Source organism: Falco cherrug, chromosome 7 (genome assembly GCF_023634085.1).
Source record: "Falco cherrug isolate bFalChe1 chromosome 7, bFalChe1.pri, whole genome shotgun sequence".
Lineage (NCBI taxonomy): Eukaryota > Metazoa > Chordata > Aves > Falconiformes > Falconidae > Falco > Falco cherrug.
In genome coordinates, this window is record NC_073703.1 from 70,563,031 (window position 1) to 70,582,764 (window position 19,734).

At 45.3% G+C, this 19,734-nt stretch overlaps 1 protein-coding gene across 6 annotated transcripts in view; it reads left to right on the top strand.

The window, feature by feature from the left end:
- The window catches only part of AMBRA1 (autophagy and beclin 1 regulator 1), a 138,311-nt gene that overhangs the window by 8,188 nt on the left and 110,389 nt on the right, over positions 1-19,734 (top strand). For 3 of the 6 annotated variants that reach the window (XM_055716120.1, XM_055716116.1, XM_055716119.1), the window contains exons 2-7: positions 2,661-2,916; positions 3,158-3,216; positions 3,953-4,136; positions 4,803-4,975; positions 5,759-5,825; positions 6,402-7,861. In XM_055716120.1, the coding sequence (XP_055572095.1) occupies positions 2,782-2,916; positions 3,158-3,216; positions 3,953-4,136; positions 4,803-4,975; positions 5,759-5,825; positions 6,402-7,861 (2,078 nt within the window). In that variant the 5' untranslated portion in view covers positions 2,661-2,781. Of the gene's footprint in view, positions 1-178; positions 352-2,660; positions 2,917-3,157; positions 3,217-3,952; positions 4,137-4,802; positions 4,976-5,758; positions 5,826-6,401; positions 7,862-19,734 lie in introns of all 6 variants that reach the window. The other 3 variants (XM_055716117.1, XM_055716118.1, XM_055716121.1) reach the window with 2 other exon arrangements.

The window sequence follows — 19,734 nt, forward strand, 5'->3', positions numbered from 1 at the left end:
GCATAGATATGGCTTGGCCCCCAGAGTGATCCAGGGTAGCGCTGGGGTGCCAGCCCCACTCAAGGAGGATACATTCAGTGTTCTCTAAAAAGATCCTAGCTTTAAAACTGTTGAGCAGGTTAGCCAGGGTGCTGTGTAGGCATTGGAGCCCTGAGTTTCTTTTGTTTTCTTTTCAAAGGGGATAAAGAGGTGAGTCAGAGGAAGCTGGAAAAATGAGGGACGGTCCCGGAGGGAAAAACATCAAGTTCAAACATGCTCGCTCAGGAGGTTCACATGTGAAGTGTTTGCTGTAGCCAGATTAGTTCAAGAAATTAGTATACATCCGCAAAGATTTAGATAAGCTGTTTCAAGGTAGGTACTTGATTTTATGTAGTGAAGATGACTTGGTCTTTCAATAAGGTGAATATGAGAGGTTCGCTGACTGCAGTTGTAGTTGTTATCTGTTTCTTCGTTTTACAATAAGCAGACTTGCCTGTGTCATAAATAAACATAAAGATATTTGCTGAACTTCTTGATTTCCTTGTTGCTATTGTACTTCAGGGAACATTAATGCTGATAGGACTGAAATGTTGCCAAGTTGTCAGAGCTTGTTCTTTCTCATGAGTAACTGGGTTATCCTGCTTGTAAATTATCAGGAACTCGTTAAATTGGTTGTCCTTCACAGTTATCAAAAGGCTATTCCAAAGCTTAATGTTTGACATCTCCTCACACTTCCAGCTTATTCTGTCAGCAAGCCTGGTCTTCCGTTTGTCTGGTTTATATGTTTATTCTGGCGTTGTTGTCATCCTTACTTCTTGAATGCACCCATATAGAATATTCAGCTACTGTTTGCTTCATTTTACTAAATGAAACTACACTTACCGTTTCCTCCTGTAAAATAGGCTTTTTATTGCCTGTATCACTCTAAGCTGTCCTTCCCCTCCACTCTGTTTAACATCTGAATCCAGTCATTCTGAACATGGGTGTCTGGGGCTGTTTGCAGAATCCAGATGAGGATTTATTTGCGTTTAGTGATTCCTGTCTTACACTGCTTTTGGCTGTATCTACTCCAGCTATCCTTGTTCTAGCTTTTTTGGGTGTAGACTTTTTTAATCTGTACAGTTGCTCTTAAGAATCCACTTGTAGCTGACATGTTTAGGTTTTGTGTTGCTTTTCAGTAAGGCTTTTATTTTGTAGAGTAATTCCTACTTAATGTTTGGCTGACTTTCACAGATTCTCGAAAGAAGGCTTATTTTACACTGCAGAGTTCAGCTTCTCTAAAATAGATGATCCCCATGCTGTTCAGATTAAGCATCAGGGAATTTCCAGCTTGCTTGTATTTCTTTGTGGTGAATTTCTTTTCTAGGAAGATGGATGCCTCTACTTGTTCATCACTTGAAGTACCCTTTACTGTACTTTCACAAATGAAAACGGGTGTGCTTTATTAGAACTCATTTTCCTGGCTTATCTCTGTAGGCAGCTCCTCCCTGTAAGCAGCAGCTGTCTTAAATCATCTGCTCAGAAAGTTTTTTTGGGGGGGAAGAGCAGAGGGAAAGAAAGATCTGCTGATGACTGTTCTGAGTTCCATCATTTCACAATTCATCTCTTCTTGTGTAGGTGAACCTTTTTTCCCCTGTATGTGTGTGTTGCTTTTGTAAGTTGCCACTTCCTCCTCTATTGGATATTGATGGTTTTGTTCAGTGTAACGAACTGAGGAGGATTTCTCTTTAGATCTTTATGTTCTAAAGAGATGACAGAGTAGTAAGGGCACTCTGCTGGGATCAGAAGGTAATAGTGTTGTACCAACGTGTCTTCACTCATGTGTTCTAAGAAACTTCCTATTTCTGGAGAGCTTTTGGTGGCAAACTCTGGTGTATGAGACCATTCAAAACCTGTGTAACTTGGTTGCTGTTAGGGTCGCTATATTTAGTTCTTTTAAAGAACTTTTTTTCCCTAGAAAATGGGTATTAATGCTTTCCTTAGCAGCTCAGAGTGTACTAAAAACATTAACATTTGGCATTGTGCTTTACTTGGATGAACTGTTGTTCTAAGAGCGCTGTAGATGGAAAGATAATGTGCAGACAGGCAAAGTGAATCATGTTGATGGAGTTGGCCAAGATGGCACTGCAGTGTAAGGTTTTGGTGTGATACATGGTTGTTTTTGTACACTGTAAGCTATTGTGATGGAATTGGAAGTAATTTGGACTTGAGGTCTATGATAATAATTACTATTACTGAAATTTGAATAGTTTCCCGGAGACTGTCATATTGTCAATTTTTTTATCACCCTTGTCAGCCAGGACCTAAATCTTCAAGGTGTAAAGATTGTCTCTTCATATTTTCCTTTTTAATTTTTGTATATGTGTCGTCTTTTTTTCTTACAGAGTAAGAGGTAGAGGGAAGGGAAAGAGTTTCAGGGCAAATTTTCTATTCTCTTTTAAGTGTGGCATGCCTAGGGCATGTGTACAGGGGAAGGGTTGGATGCTTTTAAAAGCCTTTCAAAGTAGTCTTTGGCTGCAGAAATGTCAAAATTAGGCCTTGATAATGGAAGAAAGTAGCGAAGTCTGCAGGAGAGGATAGATTTGTATTTTAAATCTAGTCTTTTGGGATTTAAAGCTTTTCATCTAGGTGATCAAGGTAAAAGCTGCTTTCCTTACCATTCTCTTTTCTTCTCTTTCTAGGTTTCCATGAAGATAAACAATTGAAATGTGGATAGCCTGTTTGTAGCTTCGTGGTGGTTCTCATCTGGAACCTGCTGGTGTCTTCTCCCAGTAGCTGGTGTAACGTTGGCCACTGAGAGCCATGAAGGTTATACCGGAGAAGAATGCTGTCCGCATCCTGTGGGGTAGGGAACGGGGTACCCAAGCCTTGGGTGCTCAGCGGCTCCTGCAGGAGTTGGTGGAGGATAAAACTCGATGGATGAAATGGGAGGGCAAGGTAAGGTTGTGGGATAGAGGTGCATTGCTCGACCTTGGAGTGGGGGGAGGCAGGGATTTGAAATAAATTGTCTCGTGATTGTACATTTGATGTGTTGATATGCTCTCTGGCTCTGTTCAGTTCCTGCAGTGATGTGATACTAGATATGTTCCTGCAGCGGGTTCCCCTTGTCTGTGTGGCTTACAGTTAAAGTATGATCATATGACACTTGCAACACTTCCTGCTTTGTTGGCTTTTTCAGAAAGTTGAGTTACCAGACAGTCCACGCTCCACCTTCTTGCTGGCGTTTAGTCCAGACAGGTAATTAACTCCTAGTTCGTTCCCTGTTTCAGCAGTCTCCTTACACTTACAAAAGTGATGGAGGCTTGTGCCCATTGAGTTGTCCAGTCCTGAATAGCCAAGTGAAACTTCTGGTTCCTGACATGCATGGATGGAACGTGTGCACCTTCCTAATCTCACAGCTTCGAGCATAGTTGGTGTTTAATTTCTGAGGTACCCAAGCGATGCATAGTTCGAAGGAAAAAGGATCTGTGCCGCCACCGTGGGATTTCATAAGAAACTTGAGGGAGTAAAGGGTGTTTTAGCACAACGTGCGGAGTGATGTGGCACGCCCACTGGGATGTCTAGGACTAAAGAACAGAGCAGAACGATGTGTGTATTGGAAACAGAAATGGAGGTGGGATCTCTCCTAGTGTCACTTGATTTGGCAGTGGTTGAGATGGTGTGGAGAATTGGGAATATTGAATTGCCCCGAACTGTCACTCAGGAGTTCCTTCTGAGCTGCACGTTCATTCTGACTTTCAAGGTCAAGTTTGTGCTTGCAGATCGGATGAGCTCATGTTTGCATGGACCCTGAAATCTGGCTACAGGAAGCTTTGTGGCCACTGGTGAAACAGTAGCCTCTTACCCTTTGAGCTCTGTGTGGGAGAGCTGCTGGGTTAGGTGTGAACAGACCCCGTTGAGATGAAACCAACCACGGTCTGGTTTTGCTGTACTCTTCTCATGCTAATGTTTGTCCTACCTTCTGCATTCCCAGGACCCTGATGGCTTCCACACATGTGAATCACAACATCTACATCACAGAGGTGAAAACGGGCAAGTGTGTTCATTCCTTGGTTGGACATCGCCGCACTCCCTGGTGTGTCACCTTCCATCCCACCATCCCGGGCCTCATTGCTTCAGGATGCCTAGATGGGGAGGTTAGAATTTGGGATTTACATGTAAGTCTTTCCTGAAACGTACGTGCTTTTGGTATTTGGTGGGTGGTGACTTTTTTTTGGTCTGAATTGGTTTCCCAAATGTTGCCTGGCAAGAGAGCTGTTTGGAAGCTTTGCTGGGACCTGTCTCTAAAAACGTAGAACAGATCATAGCCATCCTCTTCTGTCTAGAGAGGAGGTGACAGATTTCTCGTCCAATCCCACCAGGTAGGTCACGCTGCTTAGCTGTGCCTGTTTATTTGATTAGAGTGGCACAGATAGTGCTGGAGAACTTTGTGCAAGGTGTCTGTTTAGCTTATGTAAAAGACGTGCCATTTTCCATTCCACTGAGCACATCTGAACTCTTTATTAGAGAAGCTGCTGCTCTGCCAGCTCTGCTATTGGCACAGAGGCAAAACACAGCATACTTACCTGGTCACTTTGAAACGCAGCATTTTTACAGGCTGCTTGAGACACACTTGCCTACAACAATACGTCTGTGGTTATTGCTGCAAATAGTGTTCTGTTCTAGATATGACACGTGACCTTGTATGAGCGCAGCTGTTGTTGCCAAGAATGCATGTCGCTTCCATGCTCTAGGCAGAGTCTCGGAGAGATGGCACGTACATGGAAACCTAATGATCTCAAACTTTATGATAAACTGCTTGTGATTCTTGACTCCTCACTCAGGGTGGAAGTGAGAGCTGGTTCACAGATAGCAACAATGCCATCGCATCACTTGCTTTTCATCCTACGGCTCAGCTCTTGCTGATTGCAACTGCAAATGAGATACATTTCTGGGACTGGAGTCGTCGGGAGCCTTTTGCAGTGGTGAAAACAGCTAGTGAAATGGAACGGGTCAGGTGAGTTCCTGTTTCTGGGGGAAGAGAACGCTTGTATGTGAAAAACGGTCACATTTGGGGAATGTGGCAGGGTCCTCTGGGATGCTGCACCCTCCGCACTTGAGGCAGTGGAGAGAAGTGTTGCTTGCAGCTCCTTGACTCAGCTGGTAGAGAAACAGTTTTGTGGGTGGGAAGGAAGGCATTTGGACATAATAGATTAGCTTGGTGGTTCATATTTGTAATCGAACCTGTGCCCGATAAATGCCCAGAATCTGCTTCGTGTTAATTTGTAAGCTTAGTAATTAAACTTGTTAGCCATAAGGATGAGAGAACGCAGAAGCTGCTGGAAGAGAATGCTGAGCTATTACTTTGGTGCAGTTATGGAGAAAACTGGAAACTTGATGCCTACTTTTGAGCAATTTAAAATAAGACAATGATGTAACATTCAAGGCAAGTTAATCTCTCCCTTTGCACCAAGTTCCCGTTGGTTATGTATATGTACATATTCCTTAAAATTTCATGGCTATTTCAATTGATACAGCAGTACTTGTTTCTAGCTTTTAACTTCTGTATAGTATTGCTGCGGACTATAAAATAGCTACAGCCTTTGCCTGGATAAGTATGTTTTCTTCTTCTTAATGCATAAACTTTTTTACATGCTTCAGAAGATGATGATGGTAACACAATATTGTTCTCATTGCAAATATTTCACGTGGGGTTTTCTTTCCCAATGTGTCCAGCTTCCTGTGTGTCAGTGTGGAATGTGAGCTGATGATTGATACTCTGGCTCTGCTTTTGTCTTAGGCTGGTACGGTTTGATCCCTTGGGACACTACTTGCTCACAGCAATTGTTAACCCTTCTAACCAGCAGGTAAGGGAAACATCAGTACCTGTATATATAGCCTGGCTAATTACAAGGCACTATAATCATTAAATCTGGTCTGTTCCTAAGCAGCCTCGTGCTTTTCTGAAAACCTGAAGTCCTTCTAAGCCGAGTTCTGTCTTACCTCTGTTGGTCACTTGAATGCTCTCGTGTTATATGCAGGGCTGTTAAAAAGCTCTCTGAAGCATGTGGGTTTTTTGCCCTTGCTGTCTCATTAGTGGTGGGACAGATGTCCCCATGGCCTTGCTTTTTCTGTTCGGTTGTGACATTCTGCTGGATTTGAAGCTATGGGAGGTATTAACAATGCTCCCCACAGCTGCTGACGCTTCTGTTCATATGAACAGTGTATTGTCAAAGCTCACTAGGCTGTAGGCAGAGGGTGTCTGCATCCATGAAATGAACTTTGAAATAGTCTCAGCTGGTTCCCTGCAAGTCGAGGCCCCTAGGAAGGGACTCTACCGCATCCTTTCATCTGTCTGGGGTGGTAGCTGGCTTTCTGCTGGTCTTTTGGAGGTACGGGATTTTGCTGTGAGGTGATTGAACTTTGATCGCTTCCTTCTGCAGAGCGATGAGGAAGTGGAAATCTCCGTGGACAGCACAGAGATGCCACATTATCGCCAGCGTGCTATCCTTCCGTCTCAGCCTGTGAGGCGCACACCCCTTCTCCACAACTTCCTGCATATGTTGTCCTCCCGCTCCTCTGGCATACAGGTGGGAGAGCAAAACAGTGTTCAAGACTCTGCTACCCCATCCCCTCCACCGCCTCCACCACCACCACCTCTGCCTCCAGCCAGTGAGAACACAAGGGCATCTGTCTATAACAGGCTCCGGGAGCGTGTCAGCTATCCCACAGCAGAGTGCTGCCAGCACCTGGGGATGTTGTGCCTTTGCAGCCGATGCTCTAGTGCAAGACTTCCTTCTTCTCTCTTCCCACACCAGGAAAATGCACCCTCCACGTCTTCTGGGGCCACTGGCACTTCCTTCTCCTCTGTGCAAACAGAGCCTTATCAACCCCCAGAGCAGGCATCCGTAGCGCAGGAGGAGCAGGGGATACTTAACAGGCCCTCTGCTTTCAGCACAGTTCAGAGCAGCACTGCTGGCAACACCCTGCGCAACCTTAGCCTGGGCCCCACGCGGCGGTCCCTCAGCGGGCCCTTGGCAGGCCACCAGTCCCGGTACCAACAGTCTGCGAGAGAGATGGCTTCGGGCTTAGGTGGGTCTGACTGGTCCAGGACAGTGCTGAACATGAGCTCTCGGTCAGAACTGGAAGCCATGCCCCCCCCTAGGACCAGTGCCTCCTCCGTCAGCTTGCTGTCCGTGCTGAGACAGCAGGAGGGAGGTTCCCAGGCATCGGTCTATACCTCTGCAACAGAAGGGAGGGGCTTTCTGGCCCCGGGGGCTGAGGTGGACAGTGGTAGTAGCGCTGGCCCGAGCAATGCGGCCAGCATCCGTAATGAGCTCCAGTGTGATCTGAGGCGATTCTTCCTGGAATATGACCGGCTTCAGGAGTTAGATCAGGGGATTGGTGGGGAGCCCAGCCAGGCGCAACAGGCTCAAGAAATGCTCAACAACAACATTGAGCCTGATCGGCCGGGTCCCTCCCATCAGCAGACTCCACACAGCAGTGAAAACAATTCCAATTTGTCCCGGGGTCACCTGAACCGCTGTCGCGCTTGTCATAACCTGCTGACCTTTAACAATGACACGCTGCGCTGGGAGAGAAGCACGCCTAGCTACACACCAGGGCAGGTCCAAAGCACGTTTGAGGGTGTGCCTCCAAATACCAGCCAGGTGCAGCCTGCAGAGAGAACCGAGGGCAGAGCTCCTGCCTCTAGCAGGCTGCAGCTGGGCAGCTCTTCCACCCCGCAGGAGGAGAGGACCGTGGGAGTGGTCTTTAACCAGGAGACGGGGCACTGGGAAAGAGTTTACAGCCAGTCGGCTTCAAGCAGACCTGGGAATGTATCACAGGAGGCCTTAAACCAGGAAATGCCTGAGGAAAGCTCAGAGGAGGATTCACTCAGGAGGTAAGATATATGCTTGGCCTTCCTCCTCTATTTTTTTCTTAAACCTTTCCCATCTAGTCTGAGTTTTCCAGTATTTTCAGAGTTGAAAACCTTTTATCAGCTGTTTATGTAGATGAAAATGGAGACCTTGCATTTATGTCCTTTCTAGCTGCTGTTGTCGCGCTGCAGATAGGTTGTGAAGGCTGTAAGGACAGAGACCAGACCTCTCAATGGGAAAGGAGGATGACAGTAGAGAGAGGGAAAAGGATGGGTTCTAGCAGCAGATCTCTGAGGTGAACTGTGCTCCTGGTGTTTACCAGACGCTGCAGAAGGGCAGGAACACAGGATGGGCTATGCTGTCCTTTGGGCCCCCATACCACACACGTGTTGCACACAGAGAATCTGCCCAGGCTAGCGTGGAAAATTGGCCAGGAGCAGCGAGAATTGCTTTCCCGAGTGCTGTGTCTTGTTGAAGCTGTAGTTGTTAAGCTGGAAGAGTTAACAGCCATTTCCTTGGTGTTGCTATAGAGGGCAAAAAACAGAGCTTACTGTCAGCGGTTTGGGCATATAACGTAGCTGTGAGTGTGTGGTCAAACCCATGCGGTTTGTTTGCCGCCTTTTGTAAAAGAGGTATATTTTGAAAGCAGATGCTATTGACCTGAGTCTAGGGGTGAGCTTGTTGGGGGCAAGCTGATCACTGAAAATTTTAGGCTCTGCTGTACGTCTTGGTCTTAAGGGTTTGGGGGTTTTTTGTATACTTAGATCTATTACAAGAAACAGAATGAGCCAAACCGAACTGGCACCACAAAGGACCTGTGCTTTGTGCAAAAGTGTCCCTGCTGGCTTGTATGGATGGTTCAGCTACATTGGTACTTTAGGCAGCGTTTCCCTACTGGGTTTCAGTTTGACATCCTCCCTGTCAGGTGATTTCTGCTCTTGTCAGAGGAAAGGTCCAGTCTTGCTGTTTTGTGGAAATGGATGCTTTGTGCTGTAGGAAAGCAAGGTTTCCAGGTTGGATGCAGATGTAACTGACTGAGAAGGCCTTGTACACAGGAGTGCCTGAGGAAAGGGAATTCTTTCCTTCTTCGGGCAGATAAGCTGATTATACTCAGGCTAGAACAGTGGCTGCCTTTCTTGTTGCTGTAGTTGCATAGCAAGTAAGTGGTGTGGTGGTCATGAAATTATTCATCTGCTTCTAAATCCTTGCCCCAGTTTTTTTTTTTTTTATAGCCTGCCATAATGAGAGTCCCAAGCTGATTACATGGTAACTACTTCTTTCTTGGGCCTGAACTTACCTGCCTTTAATTTAAATCAGATATCCTCTAGTCCTTTATCAAAGGGCAGAGAGGTGAGAAGGAGCTGACAAATTTAGCTTTAAAATGGCACTCGAGTGAGTCTTGCATTATCTTTCTTTTGAAATAGCTGTACACGCTGATGCCATCTCCACTGTGGAGCTTGTTCTCTGGGCTGAGTCACTGCAGTGTCAGAAATAACGGGGGGGGGGGGGGGGGGGGGGGGCGGGGCAAATAGCCTTTTTATTAATCGGGCAGTTGGCACATATTACTACAGTGAGGTGTAGTGGGATTTGTAGATGTGATCTTTTCTGTGACAGTTGTATAATTTAAAACTGCCCTGGGGTATATAACTCAGTCCACCCAGGCGTGCAGGAGCTGGACGCATTGCTGCCTAACAGCTGGAGTCCTGTGACTAAATCTCTGGGTCACTTTGCCTGTCGCCCATGGGGGTTGCTGCTGTCAGCTCGGTGGCTGTAGCATCTGTGCAGGGTTGGTTGCCTACCTCATCGCCTCTGCAAGCAGGTGCTTTTGGCTGAGGCATTAATTTGGAGTGCATGAGCTTAATTCCAGAGGAATTCCTGCGAAGGTGAAACCTCTGGTGAAATCCTTTTGGCAGAGTTTGCAGAGACTCTCATAGGGACTCTGCTTCTGTTATCAGGCCTTTCTCAAGAACATGCACAGCATGTTCTAACTTTTAACTGAGTTAAGCTAACTGTGGAGTACTGAGGTAAGGGGGCTGGAAGCAGCGAACAGTCAGAATTAAATGCGCGTAGCAAATTCCTTGAAGTAAAACTTAATTTCCTTTCCTGTTAAACACCTTGGGTGACCTTGGGAACTTCATGAAATCTTTCCCCTTAAAAGGAACCCCGTGTGTGGGATAGCTGTGTCCTATGGGTGTAATTTTCTGCCCTTCTCAAATTAGCTGTTGCATTTTCCCTTATAGAGCACTAACAAGCCAGCGAGCACCTGCTGTACCTAATTTTTGCATAGAGTGAACATTCTCACACCAAGTTGTCTTGTCTCCCAGACCTAGGGTGTGCTCCCGTAATGGAAAGTGCTGGAACCACTCCTGCACAGCAGAGTCCAAAATGTCTGTTAACCTTTGCTGCTGCAGAAGCGTGCAAAACTGGTGGCTAAGGCTCATGAGATGTAGGCTGTGTGATGCTCAAGGTGCTGGGGAAACAGGAGAGGGGAGGGTAAGCCTTCAAGCCCGGGGGTACAAGCAATAACTGCATACACACAGTCAACGTAGTTTCGTGCCTGTGGACCTCAGGTTGGCTCTTAGCGTTGACCATCCGTGTATCTGCCTGTGACCTGTCTTACCTTTTGTCCTTTGTCTCTCCGGTAGATGTCCTCATTGGGCAGCTGAGCTCTGTATTCAAAAGCCAGCTGAAAAACTTGGGATAAAAATTGCATCTGGGAACTGTGTGTTGTATATCCGCATTCCTTGTCTGTGGGCAGGATCCACTCATTGACCTGTCTTTCCTGGCTGAGAAGTAGCTTGCTGGGAAGACATTGCCAATTAAGTTAATTGGTAGTTTAATGAAGGCTGTTCTTTGAATTCCATTGATGCAGCTGTGTCAGCTGGGGAGAGAGAGAATTCTGCTCTTTCTGATGGTGCTGGGCTAATTACCTTGGGCTAATCACGAAGACATTAATAAGCATGTAATGAAGCTGTTCCTGACTAACAGCTCTGGCACCTCTTAGGAGGAACCTGTCGCTGGGAGCTTCGGCAGTACAGCAGTCTTGTTGCATTCAGTTTGGCCCGAAAGCAGCACAAGTGTTGAGCTGCGTGTTTCTTGAAGCTGTGTGAAATTGGGAAGGTTTATGGTCTGCCTTAAGCAGAAGCTGGTGAGACAGCTTCGGCTTCTCTGAGGTTCTCCAGGCTGATCTCATTAATTCAAATGTAGGGTTTTTTCCCCCTGTGGATCTATCTTTGCCTCATTTTTAACATTAAAATGAAAAGAGCCTCAGAAATCCCTGAAGTTGCCATGTGAAATGTGCTGCATAAATCTGGTGAGAGGAGCTATTGGCATCTGCGGCTGAAGGAAAGATAACTGAGCAACAGGTGAACTAGTTTAATTTTTCTCTAACTTCCTGTTAATTAAGAAACGGGTTGAAGAAACATTGTGTTAATACTGTACTCTTAGTGAAGGAGAAGATCCTCTACTTTAAGCTGTTGTTGCTGTGAGGGCCAATTCAGGTTGATAAGGAGAAGCTGAACAGGGAGTGAAAGAGGATTCTCCTAGTCAGCTGCTTGTTTGAGATGAGCTACTGCCACTGTCTTAAGAAAATGATACATCGAGTCCTAGCAGTGGTTGCCACTGAATTTAGCTCATCAGTTAGTGACAGGTACAGTGCAATGCTGACTAATAAAACCGGTCCAGATCTTCAAATGCCACCTCTATGGCTATTTTAATGACACAAGTGATATCTACAGTGTGTTATTTCACAAAAAAAGAAATAACCTGGTTTTCAATCTTGTGGTGTTTCTGAGTTCTGGCATGGCAACCCAGGCCAGAGTCTTTCTAGAATGGATGCTAGGGGCAAGTAGTGCCATGTGTGTCCCTGTTGACATATTTCAAACCTTACCCTGTGAAACAGTCCCTAGAAAGGGGAAAAAATAAAACGCACAGGGGGAAGCTTGTCCTTTACCCATTCAAGATTTAGTTGCTCATAATATACTAAGTGGGCAATTCTGGTGGTGTTTACCTGCCTATTTTGACTAGAGATTTGAATGAATTACTGCAGATAAAAGATGAGCCCTGTCCTATTGCCAGGCAGGTTTGCATGAAACATGAGGAAATGCGTATTATTCTTATTTTTCCATTATGAAGCTTTGTCTGGCAATTATGTTAAACTTCTCTAACCACTCCATTGTACTCGTTCCAGAGGTCAAATTCTGTAGATGGTAGTATGAGTAACTTCTGTGCCTGTGTTTCACGAATACATAATGTTTTCACCTTGCCTCACCTATTTAGTTTGGCAGGCAAGGTAGACTATTGAAGTTATCTGAAAATCAGAGAAGTGTTTTAAACTGGCCTGGGTGATGGTTTTGCCCTGCACGAAGATAGGAAGGAGTGTATGTGAGGTGGGGAAGTTTGTATTGTCTGGGAACCTTTTGTGTTTTGTATTTATCCTTTATTTTGTTTGTGAGGAGATAGAAATGTGGATTCCACAGTGCTGTGCAAATAATTGTCCTGCCAAGACTGCACAGCTTACTGAAGGCATTGCTTTTTTCCATGTATTTTAATCTGTTGGATGCATTGTGCACAAGTGATATGTGCAGACCAGCTTCCCTGGAACCGTGTATCAGGGTCCAGTGTCAAATTTCTGTCTTTCATTTTGTCGGCTCTCGTCTGAGGTCTGCGGTCCCTCCTGCCTGCATTCTTGCTGTGTGACGTGAACTTAGCCTTTCCCTGAGCTCGGATTGCGTTGCTCTTGGTCTGGATGAGAAAGCTATACGCGGGGTTGTGTGATCCAGGTGTCGGTGTACAGTGCAAGTGAGTTTGGCTGTGCTGTGTTACTCTTAGAAAGGCTTCAGTGCTGTACCGGTGGCTTCACCTATTAGCTGAACGTGGACCTTTGTGCCCTGCCTTCGACAGGGATAGAGGGGCCTGACAGAACCCCAGGTGCAGCAGTGTGGAGCGGTGGTACCATCCTCGCCTGCCGGGGCAGAGCAGGTCCTCCAGCTCTTACCGCTCCCTCTCCAGTCTTGATGGCCTTTCTGACAGCACGTAGCTCTCCATACTTGCCGCAGGTATGGAAAGAAACACCTAGTCTGTTCCGGTTTGAATTTCTCAGGATTTATTTCCATATTGCTTTGCTGCCACAAGAGGGTAATGTTGCTTCTGCTCCTTGCTTTCCCTGTCTCCTTGCGGAACCAGAAAGTTTCTGAGTTCTTGTATAAAAAAACAGAAGGTAGCTTGAAAAGCACCACGTGCAGACACACACCCCTTCCCCCCCCCCCCCAGTCCTTAATTGCAGCTTATCTCCTTAGTTACCATACATTTGCAGGTTCTTCAGTGTTTGGAGAAAGGCATGAATGGGAATCGGAGGGGAAATGGCTCTGGTACAGAACGCAACCCAGGGAGGAGCTTATCCTCTTGGCTTTCTTAAGGGTTTGAAAGCTATACGTGTGGATCTGAGGCGAGAAGGTATTTCGCCTTTCTGATGTGCAAATGTCCGTGAGTTAGAGCTGTAAAAGACCTTACCAACTTTGCAGATACTTCTTGCTCATTGCCTGCTAAGCCTGAAGCAGACCTTTCCTTGGAGTCTGCCTTCTCAAAGGTTTTGTTTGCATTTAAATGGCTGCTCATCTGTCCTCAGAAGACTTCCATAATATGGGGCTTATTTTCTGGAGGAATGCTTTGCAGACGTTGACTGGAGACTTGGGCGGTCACCTTTTCCACGGGGTTTTGTTTATTTTCTTGTTCAAGTATGCCTTGAGCTATGACCTAAATTTTGGGCTTTTCCATAAGGAAGCTGTGAATATGTTTGGGCTTGTTTGGCTTTTTTGTCCTGATGCAAATAGGCATGGTTTACTCATGGCCACGAGGGGATGCCTCTTGTCCTACATTGTTGATTTGTCATCAAACTGGGGGCCAGTCTGTTGTCTGAAAAGAGAGTTTGTTACCCAGTGTGTGAAATCAAAGAAAAAGTCTAAGAATATGAGATACTGACTTTAATACAAAGTTGCATAAGTTTGGGTGCTTGGTGAACTAGCACGCCTTGGTAGTTTCTACAATCAGATTTATACACGATGACATGAATATTAATTTGTTAGCCCTCTCACACTGATTGGATGGTAGTCTACCTAATGGTTTGGTTAACTGTGCGTGCTCATTGAGGAAGGGTCTCTGTGGGCCAGGGTATCTGGTGTAAGGGGTGTCATTTTTAGTATTATAATGAAGGTAGTTCACTTAAGGACACATCTTTGGCTATTTGTCCAACAAATATCAGATACATCTTGAATGCAAGAGTCTTGTGTTGCCAACTTTCCAGGATGTAATTATTCTTCAGAGTTGCTTTGTCCTCAGCAGCAATTACTTCAGTTAATCATTCTTGGTAGTGCTTTGCGTGGGACGTCCTGAGTCGAAGTAATTTGTGTGTTCTGTTTCTTCAAGATTATGTGCAGATTGTTAAACAAAATCGTGTGTCCGTATAGTATTTGTTAGTTAGCTTATGTGTTCTGGTTAAAAAATTTGATAATGTCTGTGGTTAAAGTAGATTGACAGGGTAGGAACACCCCCATTCCTGCCCAGCAACAGCAACTGCTGTATGTGAGATGGAGAAGAGTACTGTCACTCTTACAGCTTGTTGTTCGTGCTGGAGCCTGAGCTTCTGAGGTGCGGCTCTGGTTTTTGATTTAAATGACCAGGCTGCTCAGATCTCTGCGTGTATTGGCTTCTGGTAGCTCTCTCGCTGTGTACAGCACTGAGTGAAAAGGTGCATGTCACTCATATCCTAGCCTTAAAAACAAAACCAACAGAGCATTTCCTTGCCCCCTGCTGTGGATTCAGAGTTACCTACTAGGAGACAGTTCTGTGACTGAAATTTACTGACAAAATAAGGGAAGAAGGTAGTGCTACCCCCTTTACTTTTTTAAGGGAACTAAAGCAGGAGGGCATTGCCTTACCTAAAGCTGCAAAATGTGTATTGTGGTGGAGACAAAGCACGTACCTAGTGTATTCCGCCTTGGTTTGTACCATATTTCAAAAACCCACGTTGTTACTATTTTTTTCCTAATTGCTTACAGCAGTTGTGGCTTGCTTATTCAAGTATTTAATATCTGTTGCAGTGGTGACGTGCTGAGTTCACTGGAAAAGGGGGACTTGGGCAGGAGGAGGGCACAGCTCTTTGGTGTGGAGAAGAGAGGGGCAGCACGGCCGGCTGTTCGGGGTGCACGTCAGTGGGAACACGGCCTGTGCCATGTCTGAATGGACCTACCCCATTTCCTCTCTGCCCACCCCGTTACATTCAGGCCCATTACTTACGGAAACCTTGCTAGTCTCTGTCCTGGCATTTGTAGTTTGGGCTCACCATTTTGTTTAAACTTACGGTGTGTAGGCCTTATCTGCGCTGTGGGAAGAAGGATTTCTCTGGCAAACCTCTGTAGCCTCTGTCTGTAACGTGAGAGTTTTGGAACAATTTATGCTGTGCTGTTTTCAGGCTTAGTAAGAAATAATCGCAAAGATGCTTGCTACAATTCTTGAAAATTGATGGTGATAGAGGTAAATATTACCTCAGTAGTTAGTGAGGAACTAAAATAGAAGTTACGAAGGGCTTTGCAAGCAGAGACAAGAGTTTTGGATTTGTGGTTGGGAAAGAGGTACTTGAGGGGAGAAGGCCAACATCGTGGGGTGGTGGAATGATTCCTGGAATTGTTAGCCTGGCTGTATAGAAATGAACAAAGACCTAATTTGTCAGTGCCAAACATCATGTGAAGTGATAATGGGAAGGTGACCTGAACATTTAGACATCATAATTAGCTATTTTTATGGGTGAGATGTGCGGGCTGTGGACAAACGACAAGTATTGTTTGGCCTTTTCTAAAAATGGGAAATACAAATTAGTTTTATGATGAGAATTTAACCACGTCCTGAACTGTAGGAGAGGCTGCCGTGATGCCTAAGTGGTCAGTTGAGTCTACGTGAGCTCTGAGGTTATTGCTGCCACCCTTCCAGCTTTGTGGGTTTTTTCCAGATGGAGCCTGCTGCCTCTGTGTGGGCAGGAAAGACTTTTTTACTGGTGTGGTAGAAGTTTGAGCTTTTGAATTTGCTGATAGTTGTTATGTAGGACAAGTGAAAGAGGTGCCTGTTCTCTTGCACAAATTTTCCTCCCCCTGCCTTTGCTGGTTTCCTGATTTAAGAATAATATAAGGTTGCTAGAGCCCTTTTACTTCCTTACTGAGAGATGGTGGGGGAAAAAATTATGCCTTGTGCTTTCCTTCTTGCAGTGACTAATAGAGGTCACTCCCTGTTGCCGAGCTTCCCCAAGTACTTGGGAAAGCTGAGCATGTGCAGTCTTCGCCAAACTTCCAGAAAGGATTAAGCCGCCTTTTCTTTTTCTTGGCCTGAATTTAAGTGTAGAGCAATGACTGTAGCACACAAAATGAGATTCTTTTTCCCATGTTACTTTTGGAGCAGCTTGACTTGCAAATTAAGCAGGTATAGAACTAACTGCTTTCTCAAATACCATCATGGTGGTTCCCCAGGCAGACCACGGCCCTTCTCCCTCCTTTTTTTTTTTTTTTTTTTTTTTTTTTTTTTTGTAGTCCAGGCCTAGTAATGAGGAGTTCACCTATAAAAGAATCAGGTAAACTTTGTTTCTCTGCAGTCTCCAGGAAAGAGAGAGCTGTTTCCCTACAGGTGTGTCTGTCTATGGGACTGTTCTGGGACTTTGTGTTCACCTGCTCCAGCATGGCAGCAAGGGAACTTGTGGAAACTGGATTCCAGTGACATTAATGAGGGTGGAAGAGGTACATGCTTCCAAACCGGCTTACTTTTTCGCTTCTGCTCTAGAGTTGGGTGGGCTGTTTCGGTTTTTGGGATGGTTTTTTTTTGTTTGTTTGCTTGTCTGTTTTTCATCTTGGAGTTTTTTTGGAGGCAGGCCTGTATGAGATGACCATACAACAAAGATCTTAAGTAAACATAGTTTGCTTAGAAGTTGAAAGACAGCTGGCTTCAAACACATAGTTATTTGAGGATACCATGAAACGTATCAGTTCACACCTTTCCTACAGACAGGGAAGACGCGTGAATAGCTTTCCTTGCTTGAAAGCCCTCCTTTGTTAGGCTGGCCGTCTCCTGTGCTGTCTGCAGGTGGCTTCCCTGCGGCTTCCCGATCCAGCTCCTGCAGGGCAACATGTCCGGACAAGCTGCCTTGACCTGGAACAGTTGCTCCTTTTCACATTTATTACTTCCATGCATTGAGTTCATGTACTTGTAGTATTCTGTCTAGGGGGTGATGCTCAGTTTATGGTTAATGGTGGTCTTTGATATGTTTAAACTATCTAACTGTGATTCATAGAGCTTGTTGTCTCTCTGCAGATAAGTAAAGTTAAAGTTTTGGTTTGGTTTTGTTTTTCCTTTTGCTGAGAAACAAATGATGGGCAGGCCCTCAGACCTTCTATTTCGGGTCTGCTTGCTCAGCTAAAAGCTCTTCAGCTTTCCTGGACGTGGGGAGGAGCTGGAGATTTCGGCAGTAGAGCGTGCTTCTTTTTTTATGCTAATACAAGCCTTAATCATTAGATGTGCAGTCACTTACATATATTGCGTGCATGCGCTCATTCTTCACGCTCTTCATAAAAGCACACAGCATGGTGTGCCTGGGGACAAAGTGCCCTCATCCAATTATTCACTCCTTATTATGGAATCTGGGCTGGAGAACTTGGAGTAGCATGCACCTCCTCTGGGCCTGGAGCAAGAGGAGAGGGAGGGACCTGTGATCTGACTCAGTAATACAACTGTAACCAAAACAGTGATGACTCTATAGATTTCTCCAGTTGAGCTGTTCTGGTCTGTTGAATAGCTAACATGCATTTTAAACACTTTCCACATACATATTTAACTGATTGAGCCAAATGGCTGTTTGTGTGGTGATGTAACTGACCCCCTCCCTTGCTCTTCTTGAGAAAGCACCTGCTGGAACTGAAGGCTGTGAATAAACAGGGTTCATGATCTGCCAGGAAACTGACTCATTTTTCGGCTTGAAATGCATTAGTATCAGATCCTTCCCCTGGCTTCCTGATGTGGGGCGGCTGGGGTAAGTGGCTGAACTACCCTGCCAGTCATCTGCTGACCTGACTCTCTTAGTTACTCCAGCCTGAACAAGAGCATTTTAAAGGAAGTGATTGATGTGTGGTGAGACCTCTGTTTTCAGAGCCTTAGAAGCCTATGGAGATAACTGTACGGCTTCTGCCCCCTCAGGAAAGACACCTCCTCTTCAATTCCCTATGGAGAAGCAGGAGCCCTATGTAATTATCCCAGAAGCTGACGCAGATCTGCGTGCGTGGGTAAGCAGAGATTTCTGCTGTCCACACAATCTGTGGAGCTGGGAACTCCCGGAACAAGGAGAATTTGAAGCAGACCTTATACATATGAAGGTAGGTAGAAGAGGCCTCAAAAGACTAAAGCTGTCTGCAGGCTGAGGGAGTGCAGTGTGGTGGCTCTGTTTTGGCCATGGTTTCAATTAGCTTATTATAACCATGATGACTAGGAACCAATTCCCTCTAGCTGAATTTCTGATATAATTGTATGCCGTTAAGGGTGCATGCGATTCCTCCTAGATGGAGGAATGTGATGTCAGTTTTCAGCTTGCCTGTGGTGCCTGTCCCATTCTGAGCACTGGTATAAAACTGCCACTGTAGAGCAAAATAGGACATGCAGTAGCTTGAGCTGATATAAATTTCTTCTTCCCTCCCTGCCCCTCAAGTTTTGCCCCTGCAAAATGAAAGTGCAAGATCTTTGATTGTTCTTTTCATGTTGGAGTTATTGCCAAAGTAATCAGTGCTGCCAGAGCTGCTCTTGACCTTTTTTAATGTCTATCATGGATGTATGCTTCCTCTCACCTGCTGAAATAAGGCATTAGTTATTCCCTGGTGCTGTAGGATGAGGACCTCTGCATAATGCTCGCTCATCTCCTTGCATGGCCTGTGTCAGCAGGTGAGGTAATAGATTAAGCGTGTGACCTTGGGTCAACTTAAAAAAAACTAAATAATTTGTCACTTTCCTCAGAACCACTGACCTCCTCTGTGATGAGCTTCAAAGGTGATGTGTAGCTCTTGTGGCATCAGGTGGTAAATGGAGGTTGGAGTTCCTAGTCCAAGAGCAGAGGTGCATTAATAGCATAATTAGTCATGTGATACTACTTTCTAGTTGAACTGAAGTAGGTAAACTTTAAAGGGTTAACCATGTTCTTCTTGAAACTGGCTCCCTGCTGTGTGATTAGGAGAAGACAATTCCCAATGCTTGTTTCTGCTGTTGGAACTCTTACTTGCAGTTCTTTGTTTGTGTAATTGTGATCCTTTTCCCTTCACTCCTTCCCAAATGTACTTCCCATCCTGGCTGAAGACCTGATGTGCTATCTGTTTGCTGACTGAGAAATCCTTACAGCTAGTTTTCCAGGTGATTCTTGCCCAGATTCAGTGAAGGGGGGAAAATGTTCTTTGTGATAACTTCTGTCCTGTATCAAACCTGCTTCTCCGACAGCTTCATATCTCCAGCTGCGAAGGATGTCTTCTCTGTCACGGATTGCTCTTCAGTTAGCGCAAGTTCTTTCTCAAGCAGGCCAAAGTGTTCTACAAAGGCTGTATTTGGCACGTATCTATGATCATGTATCTCATCTTTGCTGTTATTGCTTTCCCTAAAGAACAGAAATTTTCTTGCAAAAGGTGTTCATTGTGTGGAATAAGTTTTTAAAAAAAGAAAAAAAGTGATGACAAGAATGCCTAACAGGGCCTGGATACTCGTAGGAAAGGCAGCCTACCAGCCCTCGTTCCTCACTGAGGGTAAGTTGTATGGCAAAGATATGAACAAGGGGATGGAGGAGCTAACTCGGAGAACTGCACAAGTGGGTGTTTTCATCAGTAGTTAAATC